Source organism: Gavialis gangeticus, unplaced genomic scaffold, assembly GCF_001723915.1.
Source record: "Gavialis gangeticus isolate Ggan-Ray unplaced genomic scaffold, GavGan_comp1, whole genome shotgun sequence".
Lineage (NCBI taxonomy): Eukaryota > Metazoa > Chordata > Crocodylia > Gavialidae > Gavialis > Gavialis gangeticus.
In genome coordinates this window covers 42,087,779-42,108,642 of record NW_017729030.1, presented here as the reverse complement: position 1 = coordinate 42,108,642, position 20,864 = coordinate 42,087,779, and the positions used below count along the sequence as shown (strand labels likewise).

Genomic DNA, 20,864 nt, shown 5'->3' with positions numbered 1-20,864 from the left:
ATTGGATGGGGGGTGGGCAACACAGTTGTGGATAAGGCAGGAAGTAAAAAGCAGAGCAACAGACCCAACAGAAGAAGGGGACCAGAGTGACATTTGCAGACAGTGCAGGACTGCTTTGTGGCACATGTGCCAAAAGAGGTTGGGCCCCACTGAATGACTTCTGTTCAAATTATTGGAGTGTCTTAGAACCTGTAATCGGATATTACCCTTTTATTACCAGTACTAGAGGGGGATGTGAAATGTTGCCAGTGGGGTTTCTCAAGTGTTTGTTGACATCAGAGCACTAGTAAGGTGCAGGAATCTTAGGTTCGGTTCCAAGTTTTAGAGGTAAATGAGCTTGGCCCACTTCCCTCCAGCCTGCCCTGAAGCCTGCCCCTGTGCTGCTTGTTCCAGTTTTGTTCTCCTTATCCAGCCATCCCTACTTCCTAGGTTTTCCCACTCTTCTTTTCTCCCATCTGTAGTACCACTCTTTTGTAGCTGTTTATAGTTCCCTTCCCTTTCCTTCCCTCCATCCTTGGCTTAGAATCGTAGGAAAGCAGGGCTAGAAGGAGACCCCAGCAGGTGTCCTAGTCCAGCCCCCTGATCAAGGCAGGATTGTCACTGTCTAAACCATTGTAGATTTGTGTAGCCTGCTCTTAAAACATCTTCAAGGATGGAGATTCCACAAGCTCTTTAGGTAGTGCATTCCAGTGTTTAACCAACCTTATAGTAATAAAGTTCTTCCAAATATCTAACCTTAATTTCCTTTGAGAAATCATTCAGTTTGGGTTCCTTACTCCTTGTTCTTCTCCTGCCCCTGTGGCCACAAAGTCCGTTGCTACCCTCCATATAACCACCATTTAACCAGTTTATCTCCACTCTGTTTTACCTGCTCAGCTCATTTCCCTCTTATTCCTGGATCCTTGCTTGATGTCTCCTCTTGATCCCTTTCTCCCTCAGCCTCCACTCTTTCTCCTTGGTTTCCCCCATCCCTTTTGGCTTCTATCACCTTTCCTGGGCTCCTCACCCAGTCCTAGTGCTTTAGTTCCAGCCACTCCCTGTTCTCCAGCATTCTGTCTCCTCATTTTAGTGTCGTTGTTTCCCTTTCCCCACTTGCAGTCAAGGTGTTTCAATCCCAATTCCTGGTTCCCTGTCCCAGAAATCTTGTCCCAGTCTGCTCTTTCACCCTCAGCCCTGACTCTTACCTCTTGCATTCAGAGAACCATTATTTTTCCTGCTCTGTCAAGCACTGGGTGAGGTGATAGAATCGTGGCAACAAACTTCTTGGTCTCAGTTCCTGTGTTTCATCCTGCCTGCAGGTGTCTGGAAATGAAAAGGCAGAAGCCCTCCTCAGCACTAGGCTAGAGCATGCCAAGTAGAAGCAAAATCTTCAGGGAATGTGACTGTGAAATTCTAGCAAGTTTCTATGTATGATTAGCAAACTGAAGTAATTCAGAGGCTCTTGATTTAGCCAGATCTTGCCAGATTTTTGTAAGGATGGCAAATACTTGAAAGGCTAATGCCCTACCCATACTTCAAGATATGGAAACTTTGTCTCCAAGAGAAGTATTTAGATTTTTTTTTACATGGGTAATATATCATGCCTTTCCTTAGACTTGTTTCTAACAAAATTCAGACTGAAAAGTAGAAATTTGGCAAAAATTGTAAGCAGCTGAAAATAGGAGCTTATTATGAAATAGTGTTGGCAGCATCTGTGCTGACAGCTCTGGCTCTAGTAGAGACAACTGGGAATGAGCCATGTTGTAAATGTTGATAACTAGTGAATGTAGAAGCCAGCATGGGGAAAGCAGGCACTTTTGAAAGGTGCCAGATGAGGATTTTTTAAGCCATTTAAGCCATTCTTAAATCCATTGTTAAAAATAATTTGTTGGATAAACTGCTGTTTTTAATACTTTGCATTTTAAACAGCTTCATATTTTATTATTTTGAAGTAGGGGTAGGAGGGCTCTCCCCCATGCATGTATAACATTTGGGTTAGATTAAATGGTACGTAGCATTTTAGGTCAGACTTTTAAATTGTGATGAAATGAAACTCCTGTTTTCGCAGGTCTGTAAGATGGAAGCGCTGGCACTCTAAACCATAACATAAGAAAAATTTAGTGCCTTTTCCCTATTTCGAAAGAGGAACGGGTAATTTCACAAGTACCTGCATCTGATAGACTTAAAGTGCGGTTATTTCCTTATGCAGGGATATGATAAATATAAATGCTCAAGTTTTGGGGCTGGATTGAACTCTCAAATGTCAGCTTGTATAAGGTTGCAAAATTTGTTCCCTGGGTCATTTTAAACACTTTGGGATTATTTTCTTAATATAAATCCATGTCAGATACAGTCAGGTAATTGGTTAGAGACTTTACCAAGTGTATTTCTTTTCTTTAGTGGAAGTTTTTGTCCCTCCTTGTATGTCAACCCCAGAGTTTATTCATGCTGCTATGAGGCCAGATGTGATCACAGAGACTGTGGTGGAAGTATCAACTGAGGACTCTGAACCCATGGACACCTCTCCTGTGCCAACATCCCCTGATATCCATGAGCCAATGAAAAAGAAAAAAGGTAAATATGGCTTTTTGATTTTAAAGCTGTAGGTGTTAATATAACTTCATCACTGGTGCATAATACTGTAAGCAAAGGGATCTGGTTTAGATGGTGATAATTTAGCATATGTCTAATTCTCTATTTATAAGCTAGTGCCCACAAAATGAACTCTGAAATGCAGGCATGTAAGGAATGAAGAGGCAACATAATAAGGGAGGAAAGCATAAGCAAAAGAATATTGTTCGCTGATAAAGAAGAGGGTTGAATTAAATGTGAGGAGCAGCAAGATTGGGGGAAAAAAAGGATTCCAGACAAAATTTATATGTATAAAAATGCATTCTCTGAAATATGCATCATCTCTAACTTGAATTTCAAGGAATTTTGAAAAAAGGATAGGGTTGCATTCTGGTAAATGGAATTCTGGTTTTCTTGATACATTTTTCTTTTTTAACTGAAACTTGTGAATTTTGGTATAGGCATTTATAATTATGTAAAAAAAACCAAACAGTTTTAAGGTACTATTTTAGGTATGGACACCTTATTTTAAATTGCAAATAATTCAAAAGTTACAATTCTAGGCCACCATGAGAGGAAATGTCAACTTTTGAGAACATCTGGAATTACTGCCTGGGGGTAAGAACTGTAGTGTGCACTTTATCACCAGGTGTTTCACAGGAGGGTGTTTGTGGTGGGACTTTGGACACTGCGTTTGTAGGTTGAAAGAACATTCTCTTCTGTCTCCTTGGGCTGAGGTTCACAGCTTACATCAGAATCTTAAGATTCTGTGACTGAACTTCCAGTTTTGCCATCAACAACTATGGTTTATTCACTAAATATACATGATTGTTCTTGTTGCCCAAACCTTGAGGCGGAAATAATTACTCAGTGAAAGCCAGAAACTGCAATGAGTTCCTTAGAAGTTACACCAGCGGCATTCTGGCCAGCTGTTTTGTCACTTTCAATATCTAGTGAAAAAGAAATCCACAACGCTCCAAAATTGTAGTACAATTGTAAACATTAATATTTATCAAATTTGAGTTATGTTAATAAAGGTAACTTGGCACTGTTATCCTCTGCACTGCCCAAGTTTTTGATGCCAATAACTTGAATGGTGAGTTGTCAACGATTTGAATAACTGTCATGTCAACTGTATTCTTGTAGAGAATGGGACTTCCTTCTACTTTACTCTTTCAGTTTTATTTTACTAGTCCCCTCTTTATTTTTGAATTTGCTGTTTCTTCTTTTGAAGCAGGTGTATGAACCATGGTATCAGTAGCTTCATTTTTTAGGATAGGGGCTCAAATGTACTCTAAGGATACTATGCTTTGTTTCTGCTGTGGAAGGTATATTTGTGATATCTGCCAAATCCCTAGAATGTCTTTTACCACATCTTAGCAAGGGACACAAAACAGTCTTGGAGAAGACTACAGTAGAATCTGCAGTGGTTAAATGTGAATCTCTTGGACAGTAGTTATCCATAATTAGCCTCAACTATAATATTTGACATACTGCGGTTTTTATAACTGTTGAATTATGAATGTATAAATAATTATTTTACATAAAAATGTAACAATACATTATTAAAATAGGAAGGTGCATCTTGTCGTCTTGACACACTTTAATGAAATAAATGCTATTTAGCAAGGTAGTAATGCATGGAAAATAAATGTAGCAAATATGTAATTATTAAAACTTTGAAACTGTCTAAACACAGGAGTTCTGCTAATAGGTGTTGCTTTCAGAGGATAGCAACAGATTCTATTTCCTGTTGTAATGAGTAGCATAGCAATTTTCATTGATGTACATCAGCATCATTCACACATGGACAGACATTTCTAAAAATTTCCAGACCAAAAAATGGTTTAAGATGGAATACATAGCTATAATATTGAAGAAAATAAAACATAAGGATAAAGCAATATAAAACAAATATACTAATTTTGGTCGACTTCACAAACATCCCAACATATTAGGGTACATTAATCCAGAGTTTGGGTCTCTGAGCAACCTTAGTTTTATTCTACAATAAAATTATACAATAATTTTATTTTAATAATTTTATGTAAAAATTTCCTATCTGTAAACAAAGGAATGCAAATGTATACAGGTTTAACTTTTATATGTTTAGTGCTTGCTTTAACTTCGTTGAATTTGCCTACAGCAACTAACATTGATCTATGAAATGCAGAGTTTAACAAATTGTGAGTTTCAAAAGAGAGATCTTAGTAATAATACATGTTTAAATTAGGCTACTGCATAATCATGTAGCCCACACAGTTATTATAAGGGAGTAACATGAGACGGTTGAGTAGTTTCTTGCAGGCATAGATATAAACTCAGGTATAAACGTGCATATTTTTATATATGTACATCTTATTTTCTTTATTGTTATATGCAGCTGGCCGAAAACCAAAGACCCAACAGTCAGCCATTTCCAATGGGTCTCCAGAGTTGGGTATAAAGAAGAAACCCAGAGAAGGCAAAGGTAATTTCCATGTATTAAGTCTTAAAAGTAAAAGCACTTGTATACTTTTAGGACATTTTAAGTTCCAATAGATCTTTTGTATACTAACGCAAAGTACATATTGTGAAATGCCATGGGTGAAATGGTTGTACTGAATCAGTGAACAAACTTCCATTGCCTTTAGTAGGTGAGAATTTTACCCTGAGTCCTTACTTGTTTAGACAAGATCTAGCAAAATAAGAGATTCTGGCGACACTATCATACAGATGTTTATGGTAAGTGCTTCAGTTAGTAAAACTGTTGCATTTTCATTTAAGCTCCACTTGTGTGCGTTGAGTTTTTATGCTGCACATTGCAAAGTCTGCTGGCTTGTTGCTAGATACTGACTTCATTGAGTTGCCACTAGAAAGTCCATTGCTGGCCAGTGGAAGTATTTTGGGTATGTTCATGTATGCTGTATAAATATGTATTTGGGGAATCTTAAAGATATCATTAGTGTGTGCAGAATAGCACATGTCCTTAGTGGAATTTAGCCTCCTTAGTGGTTCACATATAATCAAGGAACTTGTGTTGGTTAAGTAGTAGGTTCAATAGTTGGCTTGACTATATTACCATATTTACTTGAATCCAAGACTAGGACCCCCCCCCATTTAACATTGCGGGGGAGGTAATCCCCTTGTTTTGGATCTGAGTGCAAGGCTTTGGGAGGGGGGCAAATGGCTGCTGCAGCTCTGTTTTGACCCTGACCTGCTGCTGAGGTGGAAGAAGCTCTAGCTGGAGCCTATGTTGGAGCTGCTGCTACTGGGCAGGGGCTGGGACAAGTTACTGCTGGGGCAAATTACTGCTGCTGGGGCAAGGGCGAGCACATGTGCCGAGCCCTGGGTTGTAGTGGGGCTGGAGGGTAAGTAGTGGGCAGGTGCCAAGGGTGCTATCAATGGGGGCTAGGGCAATAGCAAGGGAGCAGGCATCTGGGCAGACAGCAGAGTAGGTGAGTGATGGTGGGAGGCAGGGGGCAGGCTGCTTGCCCCCTGTACTGCCTCCCTCCTGCCTGCCCCATTACTGCTTTACCCACTGAGTGAATTTAAGACAATAATTAGATTCTATATGTGGAAAATTTTTGGAGGACTCATCTTAAATTCAGAGTCATCTTGGATTTGGGTAAGTATGGTATATCAGTTTTAGGTATTGTCTGCATTACAGGATCGTAGAAGAATTCCCCCATAGCACAAACTGTTTGGGCCTCAAGAAGCAATAGTAGTTCATACAGGATCACCAACACAGATTTGTGGGGGGGGAGGGAGGGTAAGGCAGGGGGGCGTATGTGTGTTAGTGCACGCTTGCATAGACACACATCTGTATCCAGGCTGTGCGCTGACAATTCCTTGCCCCTGGCACATGTTCTCTTACTGATATAATGGGATTTGTTCCCTGATGCTACACATGCATGGCAGGATGTAAGACTTGGGTACTGGAGATCAGATCCCAGTTGCACCTTTACAACTTGCCAGTGCAGGGAGACACTGGCGTCGTGATCTCAGGCTCCCCCTACACTGGTAAATAGAAGGATCAGTGCCTGGTGAGCTGATGTACTTTGGGAACTGGGATTGACAGTTAGCTGATTGCGAGTTCCAGCCCAGTGACTGCTGTGGCACCAGTTGGAGACTCCAGTGTGATTCTGGGGCTGGGACCCACAGTGATGGATTGTGGGGTTCAATCCTGGGACTGCACTGCAGCAGATGGGGTCCCAACCTTGAAATGAACACTCAGGTGATTGCGTTCTCAGCCCTGAGACTGCACCAGACCCTGTTGGAGACTCTGGTGGTGTCCTGGTGCTCAGACTGACAATTAGTTGATTGTGGGTCCCACTCCCAGGGCCACAGTGGGTACAGTCTCAGAGCCTTACCACGTAACTGACGTCAAGCTGCATGGCAGGGACCCTACCAAACATTCAATTTAAGATGTGATGGAAACCAGCCACAAAATTACGCATTTTATGGCTTATTTCCTGTTTGTTTTTTCAATCGATTAATTGGCTGAATGTGTAGCTTGGTGACTATGTAAGATGGGATTAACTGGTTAACCACATCTTAAGTGCAGCATCTCCCAGGAGCTTCTCACTACCTCAGCATTTTCAGTTCTAGATCATCGTTCCAGTCATGCATAGCACATCCTTTCTTGGTCCTCTAGCCTCCACTTTCTACTTAGCAGGCAGCTGACTGGAAGCAAATATTCACAAGTTGCTCTGAATCAGCATGTCATAGATGTTTTGTACCTTTGTAGTGCTGATCACACTTACTGAACAAAAATTTTTTTAGACTCCTGCCAAACCCAGGAGAGTCAGTTTCAGAAATCTTAATAGTAATACACTGGCTGAAACACAAATGTTTTCTGGGGTAGTTAGCAGTGCATAATTCAGTTGTTCTGCAAGTGGCCCTACAAGAGTTCTCAGAACCTTGCTCCTGTCTGATCTAGGACCATCTTCTGTTCATGTGATTCTTTATCAAGTTTGTGTTAGAGCTCCATAGACCTGGAACTTGTGGGTAGGAAAAAGTACAACTTGGTTAGACTGGTGAGAATCACTACAAAAACCGTTATCTTCTATGCAGTGTCCTTAATTCTTCTTGGATGATCTCTTCATTTACTTGGTACTGTAATAGACCTCACTGATTCTCTCGGACTTTCTGCTCTTGGTATTTTTAAAATATCATTTGATTTCTCTTTTGGTTATATTTTTTTCAGCATCTTAGTAGTGTTTCTAATTTTTTTTTTTTTTTAACCTGTCACAGTTTTATGTTTCTGTCTGCTGGTTTCATTAAGGTGATATTCCATTCTCTGAAGAATACTTTTGGGAAATACCTTGCTTGGGGTGTGTTACAGAACCCCTTTTTGAAGAACGATACCTACTCTCCTACCACAGTTTCTGCCTTTTTGGGTGAACACTTTCCCTAGTTGATCATGAAGTATTGATTTTTGAAAGCATAATTTTGAGGCTCCGCTTATCTCTCTTAGTTACCACAAGATAACACGAGGTTACCCCTCTCTTTATATTAAAAATGCCGTTCCTTGTTCAGTATTAGTTAACTGGACGTCTTTCAAAATACTTAGTATCCAAGAACTAAGAATCTGGTATTAGTAAAATCAGAAAAGAAGAGGAACTGCTTGTTATCCTGTTGTTTTAAGGAGGTCACCTGATGACATTCTCAGATGCCTAACCATTGTGTCATAGAGTTTTAGGATTCTGTATTTGAGGAGACTTCTTTACCTCTAGTTATACGTTCAGTTTTATTTTCTGGGATGTCTTTTGTTGAAGGATGATTTTTATATTGCAGGTTTACTTGTTCTGCTTTTGGAGTTAATACTTCCTATACAGATCAAGCTAACTGCAAGATGCTAAGTAACTGGGAGATGGCCCTCAGGTGATATTGTGCAAGCACTATAATGTTGGGCAGTCCTGCGTTGGGCAGCCACAGCCAAAATGCCTAATATGCATATGTGACAGGAGGGAGTCCCCAGGGGCAGCTGTGACCACACCTCCTGGTGGCCACACAGTTCCTGCCCCACTGTGGTTCCCTGGATACCCTCCCATTTCTTTTTCCTGCCAAGCCTTGATATGCTTAATTGATTTGGGGAAAAAAAAAAAGGAAGTTGCCCTAGGGTCCCAGAGTGAGCCCTTATCCGTCCTATGGTCAGAAAGTCCTTCCCAGACCCTGCTGGTTCCAGTCCTGACCCTCTTGTGCTAAGTGGGCCCTCCTGGCCCATCCATGAGGGCACCTGTTGCCTTAAGGAATATTCGTGGCCTCCTTCAGCCCCTACAACCATGCCCATGCTTTGTGGATTTTACTGTTTATCGCTCCGGTTGGGCACTTTGCCCCCATTACAGTGTTAGGCCTCCTTAGGCTTCCAAACCTTTGTTGGGGCCTCGGCCTTCCCAGTTCTATCCCTTTTCTCTAGCTGGGCCCCTAGCCTTGGCCGACTGTACTGGATCTGTCTTCTGGGCTCCAGCCCCTATCTTACACCTCTTGGACTCTGGGCTCCTGGCTCTGGTTTCATCCTCCTCGGGCTGGAGCCTCTTTAACCCTCCTAGCTTCAGGCCATTTCTAATTCCTTTCTAGTTCAGGCTTTGGCCCTCTCAGTCTTTGCCTGCTTGTTTGTGAGCCTCAGTCCCTGGTTAGGCTTAAAACACCATGTTCCCCGGGGCACCTTGTGGCTTAAACCATGGTGCACTCCTCAGGTCTCTCACTGTGGCCTCCTCTTTTGCCCTTATAGCCACACCTGGTCCATCAGTGTAATGTGAGCATAAACACAAGCCCACTGGCTGTATAACAAAACTCTCCTCTTACTGGGTCATACTTCCCTGCAAGCTGTAAGCTACTTACTTGCATTTTCCAGGGCTGCTCAGGTATCAGTCAGTCGCTATCCTGCAGCCATCCTACTCAAGAGCTCCTTTCCCTGCTGCCTGCAGGGCCAGACTCCCTGCTTGGTCTCAGGCATCTCAGGTCTTATGTGCCTCCAAAACCCCACCTCTTCCTGTCAGGTTCCTCTCCAGCCATCCATGAAGGTTTCCTTTTTGGGTCTAATGGCCAGTCTGCCTTTCCTTGCTGCAGCTTAGCTCAGCTGCTTGTAGCTGTGTGCTTCTGAGCTGCCCAGATTTGTGCCCTGGTGCAGCTTACTGCCCTGCAACTATTTCCAGGGAAAGTTATTCCCTCAGGGGTGGCCTCTACACGTGGCTACAGGTTTGCCTGTTTGCTGGCAGCTAGCTCACTGCCTGCTTCCTAGCTGCCAGCCCTCCTGGAGCTAACTCAGCCTGTTGCCCTCTGGCTCCCTGTTGCAGCATATCTATGTGTGCACGTGCTGACTGATTTCCTGTTGGAACCATGGTAGTTAGTGGTGCAAAGCAGAAGTAGGCTGAGTTTAATTGGCCTCTTGAGGAGCCCTTATACAACAAAATCCTGGTAGGGTAGAAATACTGTAGTGTCAGTATTTGCCAGATTGTGGCACAAAATGAAACTTGGCTTCTCAGTGCTTATGTTCTTTAACTATCTTGAATGATCCTTAGCAGTGAGAACAGTTGGCATAAGGTTTTCAGGGCTGGACAGCACAAAGTTGCTCCTACATCCCTAGTGGTATCCACATGACAGAGATTGTAGACATGTGTGATATCTTATAACACTACATGTACATTCTGGCCTTTAATTTTTCCACCTCAAGGCTACTCCTAATGTTCCAGACCTCCAAACAACTTATCCAGGCAATAATTTTAGAAAACAGACAGCACACCACTAAAAACGGGTTTCCTGTCTTCATTACACAACTTCTCCTGCTCCTTCCCAGCCTTCCCTCGTCAACCCTGTCTTGAGCTAGAATCATCAATAAAAAGTTCTGGGTTAGCATTAGATATGTCAGACAGGTCCTTGCTTTTTGAGATCAGAGCTGAGAAAATTTGCCATTAGAAGGTGCTTGTGGCTTTTTGGAGAGAGCTTGCACTTTTACCTCTGAAAGGACCTACTATATTGGACTTCAGATCTGTACTGACTTTAAGCACAGAAAACGTCATCTAGATATTTTTAGTCGTTTTAAAACATAAAAAAGGCACATGTATTTGGGACTTAGGAAAGCCTGGCTTTAGAGGGGAAGGGATTAAAAATTTCCCAGTAAAATATTTTAAAGATAATATTAAACATTTCTGAAATATGTTTTTTACATATCAACTGTAGAATAAACAATAGTATAATGGTGGTATAATCTAGTTTTATTTGGCATGACTTTGGGATGACCTACTCATTACTGTTGAGTATTATGTTTATGCCAAACTTGTGTCAGTTAACACTTGTGTTGAATAGGCTGTGAGGGAAGGGTGCCATCTACTGAATTGCCAGTATAACGGTTGCAAAAGTCTGAGAAATTTCTTTAAATCTGACTTTGTAGATAGATTCATAGACAGTTAGGGTTTGAAGGGACCTCAGGAGATCATCTAGTCCAACACTCTGCTCAGAGCAGGACTGGCCCCAACTAGATCATCCCAGCCAAAGAACCCTCCTTCAGCCCTCTGCCAGACTCTCTCCAATTTGTCCACATCCTTTCTGTAGTGGGGTGCACTGAATACAGTACTCTGGATGTGGCCTCACCAGTGCTAAATAGAGGGGAATAACCACTTCCCTTGACCTACTGGCAACTCCCTGTAAATGTAGCCCAGGGTGCCGTTAGCCTTCTTGGCAGTAAGGGCACACTGCTGGCTCATATTCAGTTCCTTGCCCACTGTAACTCCCAGGTCCTTTTCTGCAGTGCTGCTGCCCAGCTAGTCAGCCCCCAGCCTGTACTAGTGCATGGGATTGTTCTGTCCTAAGTGCAGGACTTGCACTTGTCCTTGTTGAACCTCAGCTACCCTTTACATAGATTTTTTTCTGTATGTAGAAATCCTTGCTCCCTCTTTTAACACTGGAGTTTAATTTCATGATTTAAAATTTATTGGAGACAAAATTTAGCCCTAATAGTTTGGCAAGCTCACCGTGAGCAAAAAATTGTACCCTGTGGGCCATAAGACAATAATTCCCAAATTCCAGAGAATTCATTTGCATATTAAAATTTTCCAGGCTTTTCCAATAGGAATGTTTCTTATAGTATGCAGTTAGAAGACTAAGGCATAATATCTTTAGGGAAAAAAAGCGTTGCATGAGACTGAAACTTCATTAACGTTTCATTTAGCAAGGCAAAATAAAATTAAAATCATTGTAAGCCACAACCAATGATTTATTGATCTTTATTTTTCCTAGTAGAGTTGGGAATATTTAGGAAGCATTGGCTCTTGGTTAAAACAGTGGCCAGGGTATTATAATTCCTAAATTGTATTTGTCACTGTATCTTACCTGTGGGTCTCAGTAAGATTTCACAGAATCAATTAGAAGACTTTTATAAATTTCATTGGGCTATACATTGGGACCTTTATTTCTTAGGTCAGGTAATTTGATCTCTGGCCTTCAGTTCAGTCATTTAGTGAGTGTTATAGTACCTTTCCCAAAGAGGTATTTGGGGATCTATAAGTATTTTTGGGACAGCTGACTCCAGGATCTTGTACGGTTGCTTTGAAACCTACCTCTTGGAGAAATAAGGTATTTTGCACCATTTTCATCATAGATTTTGCAGATTTTAGTCTTCATGCTGCAGTCACCAATTTTGGGGGGAAATACGTGGCTGTGTGGGAGGTTGCTATTTCAGCGCATTGTACAGTTTTTGTACATTTGTTTGGGCCACTGAATTTATTCCTTGAGTAATGAAAACTTGGTCGCATCATGAAATTTGAATCTGCACTCTCATAAAGACCTATGTTTATTTTCTCTCTGATAGTGGGTAAAACTCAAAATTATTTTATGTATTTGACAGCCTTGTGTCACTTGTTCTTTCTCAGGACTATACAGTAGGGGGCAGAGCATAGCACGTGAAGCCATTTTGGTTGGCAACCCACAGCCAGCCATGAAGCCTGGGCTGTTTACAGCAGGTGGTGGGGAGGCTGCAAGCCCTGCTTGGCTCCATGGCAAGCAGCAGATACCCAGAGCCCAGGCCAGATGTAGCAGGCAGCCAGGAGGCTGCAACTGGTGCACCAGGATCCAGAGCCCTGGCCTGGCTCTGTGGCTGGTGACAGCTACACACGTACCTTTGGCTCCAGGGCAGGGAAGGGGCTGGGGTTGCACTGCCCCGCCTCCTTTCCACCATGTGTCCTGAGGCATGTGTGCAGCCACCACTGCTACAGAGCCCAGGCTGCTTGCAGCAGGCAGGCTACAAACAGCTGCACCAGGGTCTGGAGCCCTGGCCTGGCTCTATGGCTGGCGGCAGCTGTACATGTGCCTTGGAGCGGGGAAGGGGCTGGGGGCAGTGCAGCCCCGACCCCTTTCCTGCCATGCTGTACAGGCACATGTGCAGCTTTTGCAGGTAATGAGCCAGATTGGGGCTCCAGACCCCAGTGCAGCTGCTTGCAGGCTCTTGGCTGCCTGCTCCAAGCTGCCCAGGCTCTGGCTGGCAGCAGGGGCCTGCCCAGAGCCTGGGTTGCTTGCAGCAGACAGCCTCAAGCCTGCAAGCAGCTGCACTGGGGTCCAGAGTCCTGGCCTGGCTCATTGCTGGCAGTGGCTGCATGTGTGGAGCATGATGGGAAGGGGCTGAGGCTACACTTCCACAACAGGGATTGGGCTTCTTATGGTTCCCTCGCTGTCTGCCCCTGGCATGCCAAATCTTCCAAGTCCAGGTTGCTGAGTTTTTTTTGGCATTCAGCCCAAAAACATTGCCAACCCCTGCTTTGCAGTATCTTTTCTCTTTTTTGATAATCTTTCTTTGGAAAAATTCAGCTGTGGTAATCAGAATCTGGTCTGCTTTTCTCTGTTCCTGTCCCATTCTCATACGTGCATGTGGTATAATCAGAGTCCAGATAGCCCCTCAGTTTGGATTTTATGCAATGCTGGAGGTTTTTTGTTGGATATAATAACACTTGTCTGAAACTTGAGGGAGTGCACTTATAGAGGCAAGCTGCTTGGGACAAAGACAGTCTGTGTGTGTACATGTACAGTGCCTAGCATAATGGGTATTACCATGATAAAATAATAATACTAAGTAGTTGGAATGGCTGAAGTATTCAGAGGGTACTGTGTGACATACAACTGGACGAGATCAGAACAGCAAGGAAGTCAACAAAAGGGTCAAGTCCCTAAACACAGAAGTCCCATGATGGAAAGGATGCACACAGGTTAAAGATTTGGGAAAACATCTTTCTAGCAGTGTGGGGGCTTATAATGTTGGGCAGGCGGAGTGGGAGGCAGATCTCTCAAAAAAGTGTAAGTACTTTAGTTACAAAGGGAAGTTTTTTGATTTAAAGTTACATCCCTATCCTACCTCCTCCTGTCTTGAAATTCCATTGCAGAAAGCACAGATTCTACATTAAGTACTGATATCCATTGGCTCTAGGCTTAACAGACTTCTTTTCAGAGCACTGTTCATGTTGCAACTAAGTAGCCCTAGTAGGGGACAATGACATAAGATTCTGTTTCTCACCTTCTTTCAAGAACTGAGAGGGAGTTGTGGCATAGAAGTTTCCAATGTTGTACAGCACAGTACAGTTCTATACTACCCCCTTTCAGTTTCAGAATATAAACATTTACGAAAGCTTTCCTAAGCCTATCGGAGTGAATAAGCACATGCATACTATGTTACAAGTCAGTGTCATACAGAACATGGTATATAGTGTAATCATTCAAACCTTTGTAGAGAGGTGTTTTAATATTTACATGTAAACTGTCTAACTTTCATATGTGTTCTCATGTTTCTAGGAAACACAACATACCTGTGGGAGTTCCTTCTAGACCTTCTGCAGGACAAAAATACTTGTCCTCGGTACATTAAGTGGACTCAGCGAGAGAAGGGCATCTTTAAACTTGTGGACTCAAAAGCTGTCTCCAAGCTCTGGGGAAAACACAAGAACAAACCTGATATGAACTATGAGACTATGGGAAGGGCTCTAAGGTAAACAAAGGGGAAGAATTCCTTTAACTACAAACATAATCTTTATACACATAATTGATTAATTTGAAATTGGAGACCTTGAAATCAATACCTCCTATTAAACATCTCATTTGAGCCTTTATATATTTAGCAGATTTTATAGTTGTCAAACACTGGCTGTTTACTATAAACCAAAATCTCTGCAGTTTACGTTACTTTTTTAATATCTCAATTATTATGTTTTATTTTTAAATCTTTTAAAACATGATCTTAAACTCCCAAACTTTTAAGAACTAGTACTTGAAGTACACATAATCAGTATATTTGATTAGTTTATTAAAAATTAGCATTTTTTAACTTTAATTGTTAGCATAGGATAAGTTCCTGCTTAAAATTATCACTCTTTTGTTTAATAATTGTACTTTTCCTTGCAGATATTACTATCAAAGAGGAATTCTTGCAAAGGTTGAAGGGCAAAGGCTTGTATATCAGTTTAAGGAGATGCCAAAAAACATAGTGGTCATAGATGATGACAAAAGCGAATCCTGCAGTGAAGATTTGACAATGCCTACTGATGAGAAGTCTTTGGAACGAGTGTCATTGTCTGCAGAAAACCTCTTGAAAGCAGCATCTGCACGTGGAGGAAAAAACTGTTCCCAGTTAAGTTGTACAAGAACAGAAAAAGCAGTTGCCAGAGTTGTAAATATTGCCTCACCAGGGCATGATACATCATCTCGTCCCTCCACCACCACTACCACTGTTCCAGCAACAACAGCTCCCAGGTTGGTGTTATGCAATTCTGTCAGGAGACTGAGTTCTGTAAGAAGCTATATAGTACTGTCGGATAAATTGGTGCCCAACACCTTGCTAAAATACTAAGAACCTTAAAAAAATAACCTTTGGTTCCCAAGGTCAGTTGTTTAGACTTCCTAATAAACAGCCAGATTTTAAAAAGGGCTTGTGGGGGCAAACCGGTGTTCATCACTTTTGAAAAATAAGACCCTTTGTTTCTGAGACTACGTATGGACTTAGGCGCCCACTCCAGACTTTTTTTTAAAATAAGTTTTGTTTTTTATTAGTTGCCTTAAAGTTAGAAAGTCTGTTGTGAGTCTTGTCAGGATGGAAGTTGACTTACAAGTCTAGCTTGTGGAATGGGAGCCAGTTGCAAACACCTCACAAAAATATTTATTAGTATGCTAGTCACTGGACTCATCTTGTCAAAGAATCTCATGATTTATTTAAATGAGGATAGTGATGGGAATGGAGTTTTACTTGCACCCAGCAGGCAAGAGTTTGAATCCAAAAAGGGCAGAGTTTTTAAGACTGTTTGAGAGTTCTAGTTTTCACTTCTTTTAGATCTGTTGGTGATCTGCATTTTGGATTTTAATTTTTCAACAGGACTGTTCGTGTGGCGATGCAAGTGCCTGTCGTAATGACATCTCTGGGACAGAAAATTTCAACTGTAGCAGTACAGTCAGTAAATGCAGGGTCACCATTAATAACCAACACAAGTCCAACAACGGCAACAACTCCAAAAGTAGTAATCCAGACAATCCCTACCATGATGCCAGCATCTGCTGAAAATGGAGAGAAAATCACAATGCAGCCTGCCAAAATCATTACCATCCCTGCTACACAACTGACACAGTGCCAGCTGCAGACAAAAACAGGTTTGACTGGGTCAGGAAGTATTAACATAGTTGGAACCCCACTGGCAGTGAGAGCACTTACCCCTGTGTCTATAGCTCATGGGACACCAGTAATGAGACTATCAGTGCCTGCCCAGCAGGCATCTGGCCAGACTCCTCCCAGAGTTATTAGCGCAGTCATAAAAGGGCCGGAAGTTAAATCAGATGCAGCAGCTTTAAAACAAGAACGTGAAGTAAAAACACTGCAACTTGTGCAAGAAGAGAAGCCAGCAGATGGAAGCAAGACTGTGACCCATGTTGTAGTTGTCAGTACGCCTTCAGCCATTGCCCTTCCTGTAACAGTGAAAACAGAAGGCATAGTAACGTGTGAGAAATGAAGGATGGGCAGCTACCAATGTGGCTTTTGTAGACTATTATTGATTGAGCATACTGACATAATTGGGGGTAGGAAATGGATGCGATCACAAAGTAAAAAATGAGAATTTCAAAATGATAACTAATACATTGACTTACTGGAAATGAATGAACTGTCCCATGTTCCAGTGGGAATTGAACCACATTGATATACTGACAGAAACTGCCTCTTAAAATTGGGGAAACCAACTGAATCAGTGAAGAAAGAAAACGAAAAGGACTGAAAGGGACCAAACAGTTCACTACGTAATCAAGTTACACTAAGACCTGGAACACTAAAATGAATTTGGTGAGAGGCTTGCCTTGGTTTAATTTTCAGGTGGAGAGGAGAGTCTCATTGTTACAGATGGCAAATCTGATGCATTTTGTATGCATACCAGCAATTATTACTGTGTACGCACAGTACTCAACTGGTGCTATGTGAAAAACTCTGCTACTAGGTATATTAGAATGTGAATAAAAGGAGAGGATTAAACAGCTTCTATAAGAAGACAAAGAGACCTAGAGGGATTTTTGTATCATACAGCTTACGCAGATTTAAAATTGAAAGCCTTAGACTGATTTTCAGTTATCTCTCTTGAAATAAGCTAATGGCTTGTTTGTGTAAAGCTTTTTTATTAAAACAAATTTTTTAAAAATCTTGTACCTAGCACAGTATTGTTATAGAATTACATGTAACATATTTTGTATGGTAGTTAAAGTCTGTCTAAATTTCTTAATTGTGGACAAAATAGCAGCAGGCTTTGGGCCTTTTGCTGTAACATGCCTGTGTCACTCACTTAGCCTTGACATCTGTGCATACATTTCAATTTCAGCTCTACTCTGTCACTTGAAAGGTCACACCCAGCATGAATTTTTTGTCAGGTAGTTCTAAAACCTGTAAATTTTTTTTTTTTTTTTAGTTGAACTTAAGAGGGAAGTACCAGTGTTCAGAATGAACTATAATAGTTTGTATATTCAACATTTGAAGTATATTCTATTTTGTTGTACTCTTGTTTCAAAGTGTATTCAAGTAGGTTTTACTGAAATATAGAAAAGAAATTTAATTGATTTGGTCTAATGTTTTGTTTTCCCTTCAGTTAGTCCAGCTGTTTAGTTAGCTGCTTGATATGGTCCAGTCATGACCCTTATGCAGCTGTGACACTTGATTCAGCTGTTTTTGGACCTTCCTTCTCTTGGTGGGAGAACTCTGCTCCCCACGTGTAGCATTATCATGCAGGTTTTGGTGCTAGAACAAGTGTGAACTTCCTTTGACTTGGTCATTACAGGTAAACATTACCTGTTATGTTACATTCAGGTGTTGCAAAAGTATTCCTTTCCCATTCTGCATCCTCCCTGCCCCAGGCACTTTACCTTTCACTCACTGGGGGAATAACTCCCTTAAGACAGCAAGAACATAGTTCCTGTACTGCATTCCTTGTATTTTTTGTCTTTTGCACTGAGCACTTTAAGAGGAGGATAATGTGATGCCAGATTTTGTAACAGCTTGGGAAAATGAGGTAACTCAGTAGTTAGGAACAAAACACTGGATCAAATCACCAGTCCTTTCTGTACCATTTCCTGTGTAACATTCTTGTTATTATTGTACACAGCCAAAAAAAAAAGATGCAAAATCCTGTTGGGACTAATTATGGAACAGTCTGTCCAAAGGGGAAATTTCTTGTAGTCCCTGTCATACAATGAGTGGCATATGCCCTGAAGCACAAGGATTTATACCTGATGCAGAAGTCTTTGGCTAGTCACATTATTCATATAAATGCCTAACCATATTCTGGGTTCCAGTGGTACCCAGTGGCAGGGTGTTCTACAAGTCATTTAGGCATGGTGCAAAACATATTTGGCAACATTTCTCTTCAATTATCCTTTGCCCTTTTTTATAAAAAAAAAAAAAGGGGGGGGGGTAAAAACAGTTGTTTCTGTTTATCTTCTCCATCTCTGCCATCTTTCTTCCCTCATTTCTGGAATGTATTTCTTATGACTGCTTACCATTTTGTGATTGTAACGATCACAGTCTATTTTGTGTAGGGTTTTGCACAGCACTTGGGACTGGAGATCTGAGTACCTTGTGGTGCTTTAACCAAATGCAAGCAGCGGTGTAGATTCTCCTTATTTTGCACTCAAAGTTGATGTGAGGACTACTGCACACCCAACGAGTGAAGCAACTTTAATAGTTCATGTCCCTGATTCCAGAAATCAGACAGTGAGGTTAAAAGTCTGTCCTCTCATAGCAGGGTGGAGAGCATTTTTGGGGAGCAGAGATTTAACAGAAAAGCACTTTACAGTCTGAGGTTGTTAAGCCTAACTTCTGATTATGGTACTTCTTCCTCAACCCTACTGGTGGGTCATCTGAATTTTGACTTTTTTTTTTCTTTTTTTCTTCTTGGTATTAGTAGGAACATGGATAATAGTTTTATGCTCAAATAAGAGCCATAGAACTGAAACTAGAGGATATGTAAAGAAGGGAAAACTATTCTGACTAGCTCATACATGGGTGACTCTTGAGTCATCAACTGGGGGGGGCCCTCCATGGTCAAATCTCAGTCACCAAAAAGCGGCTGTGCCACTTCCAGAAGCGGCATGGCCGCTTTTGCTGGCAGCCTCGCTCCCTGGCTGGTGCTCGCAGGGGGGCCACTGGTGTTTCCGCCTGCCCACCGGCTAAACAGGGAGTGTGGGGTACACTGGCGCTCTCAGGGACTGCACATGCACCCCCGTGTACCGCATACGCATTGCCACTGAGCTCATCTAATCTCTGGTAGGATTCACAAGACGAGTCTTTCTTTCTCTTGTCTATGGAACAGGCTATCTGTCCCTCTTGCTGAAATTTTCTCATGGCCCACTACTTGAATGTTCATATCCAGAGAAAAGGGAGGGCCCATTTGCTAAGGACTGTGGCATTCATTTGGGAGGAGGGAGACCTGGATTCTGGTCCTCGCTTCAATGAATATTTATGCATGTGCATGGCACACAAGTTGATGTGGTGGACTCCACTGACAGACAGGATGTCTGGTCATTAAACACTGCTATGCTGAGTGTTGCAGCATAAACTTGCTTCTGAATTTTAGCTCCTGGAACTAGAAACATGACCAAGCCCAGAGTTAGGTTGGCCACAGACAACTTTGAGCAAAAACTTTCAAGTTTTCTTGGTTAAAAAAATGCATACTTGATTCCTGCTATTATTTCCTGTGAATGGGACTTAAGTTCAGTGCAGGGTGGATTAGATTTTAATCGGGATTTAAATTGATTTGATTTAAATCACTGGTCAGAAAGCCTCAATTTAATCATTGTTTTCTACAAAAAGTTTACTCTTGATATAACCTTAATACATATTATTCACAACTTGGAGATGTAGGTTACGTTTTAAAGCAGTGATTTATTTTGATATGTTTTCAGATTAATTTTGCAGCTACATCAGAAAACTGAATTATGATTTGGTTATTTTATTTACCAAAGCTAATTGAAGCAGATACTTGTGAAGTCATTGGGAGGTGAATTATCTCCAATTTGCATCAATCACGGATATTTTTGCCACCCTGTGTTAGGAAGACATCAAATGAGCTTGGGGCTTTCTTCGAGATTTCTTTTCTCTTTTATAGCCCAGCAAGCCTGCTGCCATGATATATTTTCCCTCTACCATATCATTTCCTCACTAGATCTCAACTCAGTGGAGAGGCTATACTCAAGAACTTATCCCTCCAAGACTTCTGAAATACTTGGCTCAAAATGTTTCTCTTTTGTTTCTACTGCCCCTCCCTCCTTGCAGTTATCTCTAAACCCCTCCTTGTCCAGATCTACCCTACCCCGCAAGAATCCTCTATTCATTTAACTTCTTTTCGAGAGAGCTTGACTTTGTACAGGTAAGTTGCAGAAAGACAGTAGGGCTGATGGGTAAGTAATCAGGTGTGTTATCTCTCTCCATATACTGCTGTTAACAAGGGTGTTATCTCTGGGGACACAAATCCAGTTTGAGAACAAACTAAGCATCACTGAGATGCTTAATGGGATCTTCTAGACCAGCAGTTCCCAATCTGTGATACCAGTACCACCAGTGGTATGCAGATAACTTGTCAGTGGTACAGGTTTATTATAATGACTTTATATGACAAAAATTTGCTGGTGGTACTTAAGATTGTATTATTTTATACTGGTGATGCGCAATCTGTCAGAGCTTGGGAACCACGGTTGTAGACAGAGCATAGTCCCATTGGGTAGAGTGGTTTTCTTTAATCTTTACTAACCTATAGAGGAGCCTCTGGGAATCCCATAAGATTGGGCCACTAATATAATCCAAGGCCTGTTGTGACCTATTTATAAAACTTTTCTGA

At 41.6% G+C, this 20,864-nt stretch overlaps 1 protein-coding gene across 3 annotated transcripts in view; it reads left to right on the top strand.

Moving 5' to 3' along the window:
- The window catches only part of ELF2 (E74 like ETS transcription factor 2), a 74,772-nt gene extending 57,180 nt beyond the window's left edge, over nt 1–17,592 (top strand). For 2 of the 3 annotated variants that reach the window (XM_019522100.1, XM_019522102.1), the window contains 5 exons: nt 2,380–2,553; nt 4,934–5,020; nt 14,308–14,500; nt 14,914–15,261; nt 15,878–17,592. In XM_019522100.1, the coding sequence (XP_019377645.1) occupies nt 2,380–2,553; nt 4,934–5,020; nt 14,308–14,500; nt 14,914–15,261; nt 15,878–16,505 (1,430 nt within the window). In that variant the 3' untranslated portion in view covers nt 16,506–17,592. The remainder of the gene's footprint in view (nt 1–2,379; nt 2,554–4,933; nt 5,021–14,307; nt 14,501–14,913; nt 15,262–15,877) is intronic. The other variant, XM_019522101.1, reaches the window with a different exon arrangement.
- The last annotated feature ends 3,272 nt before the right edge of the window (nt 17,593–20,864 follow it).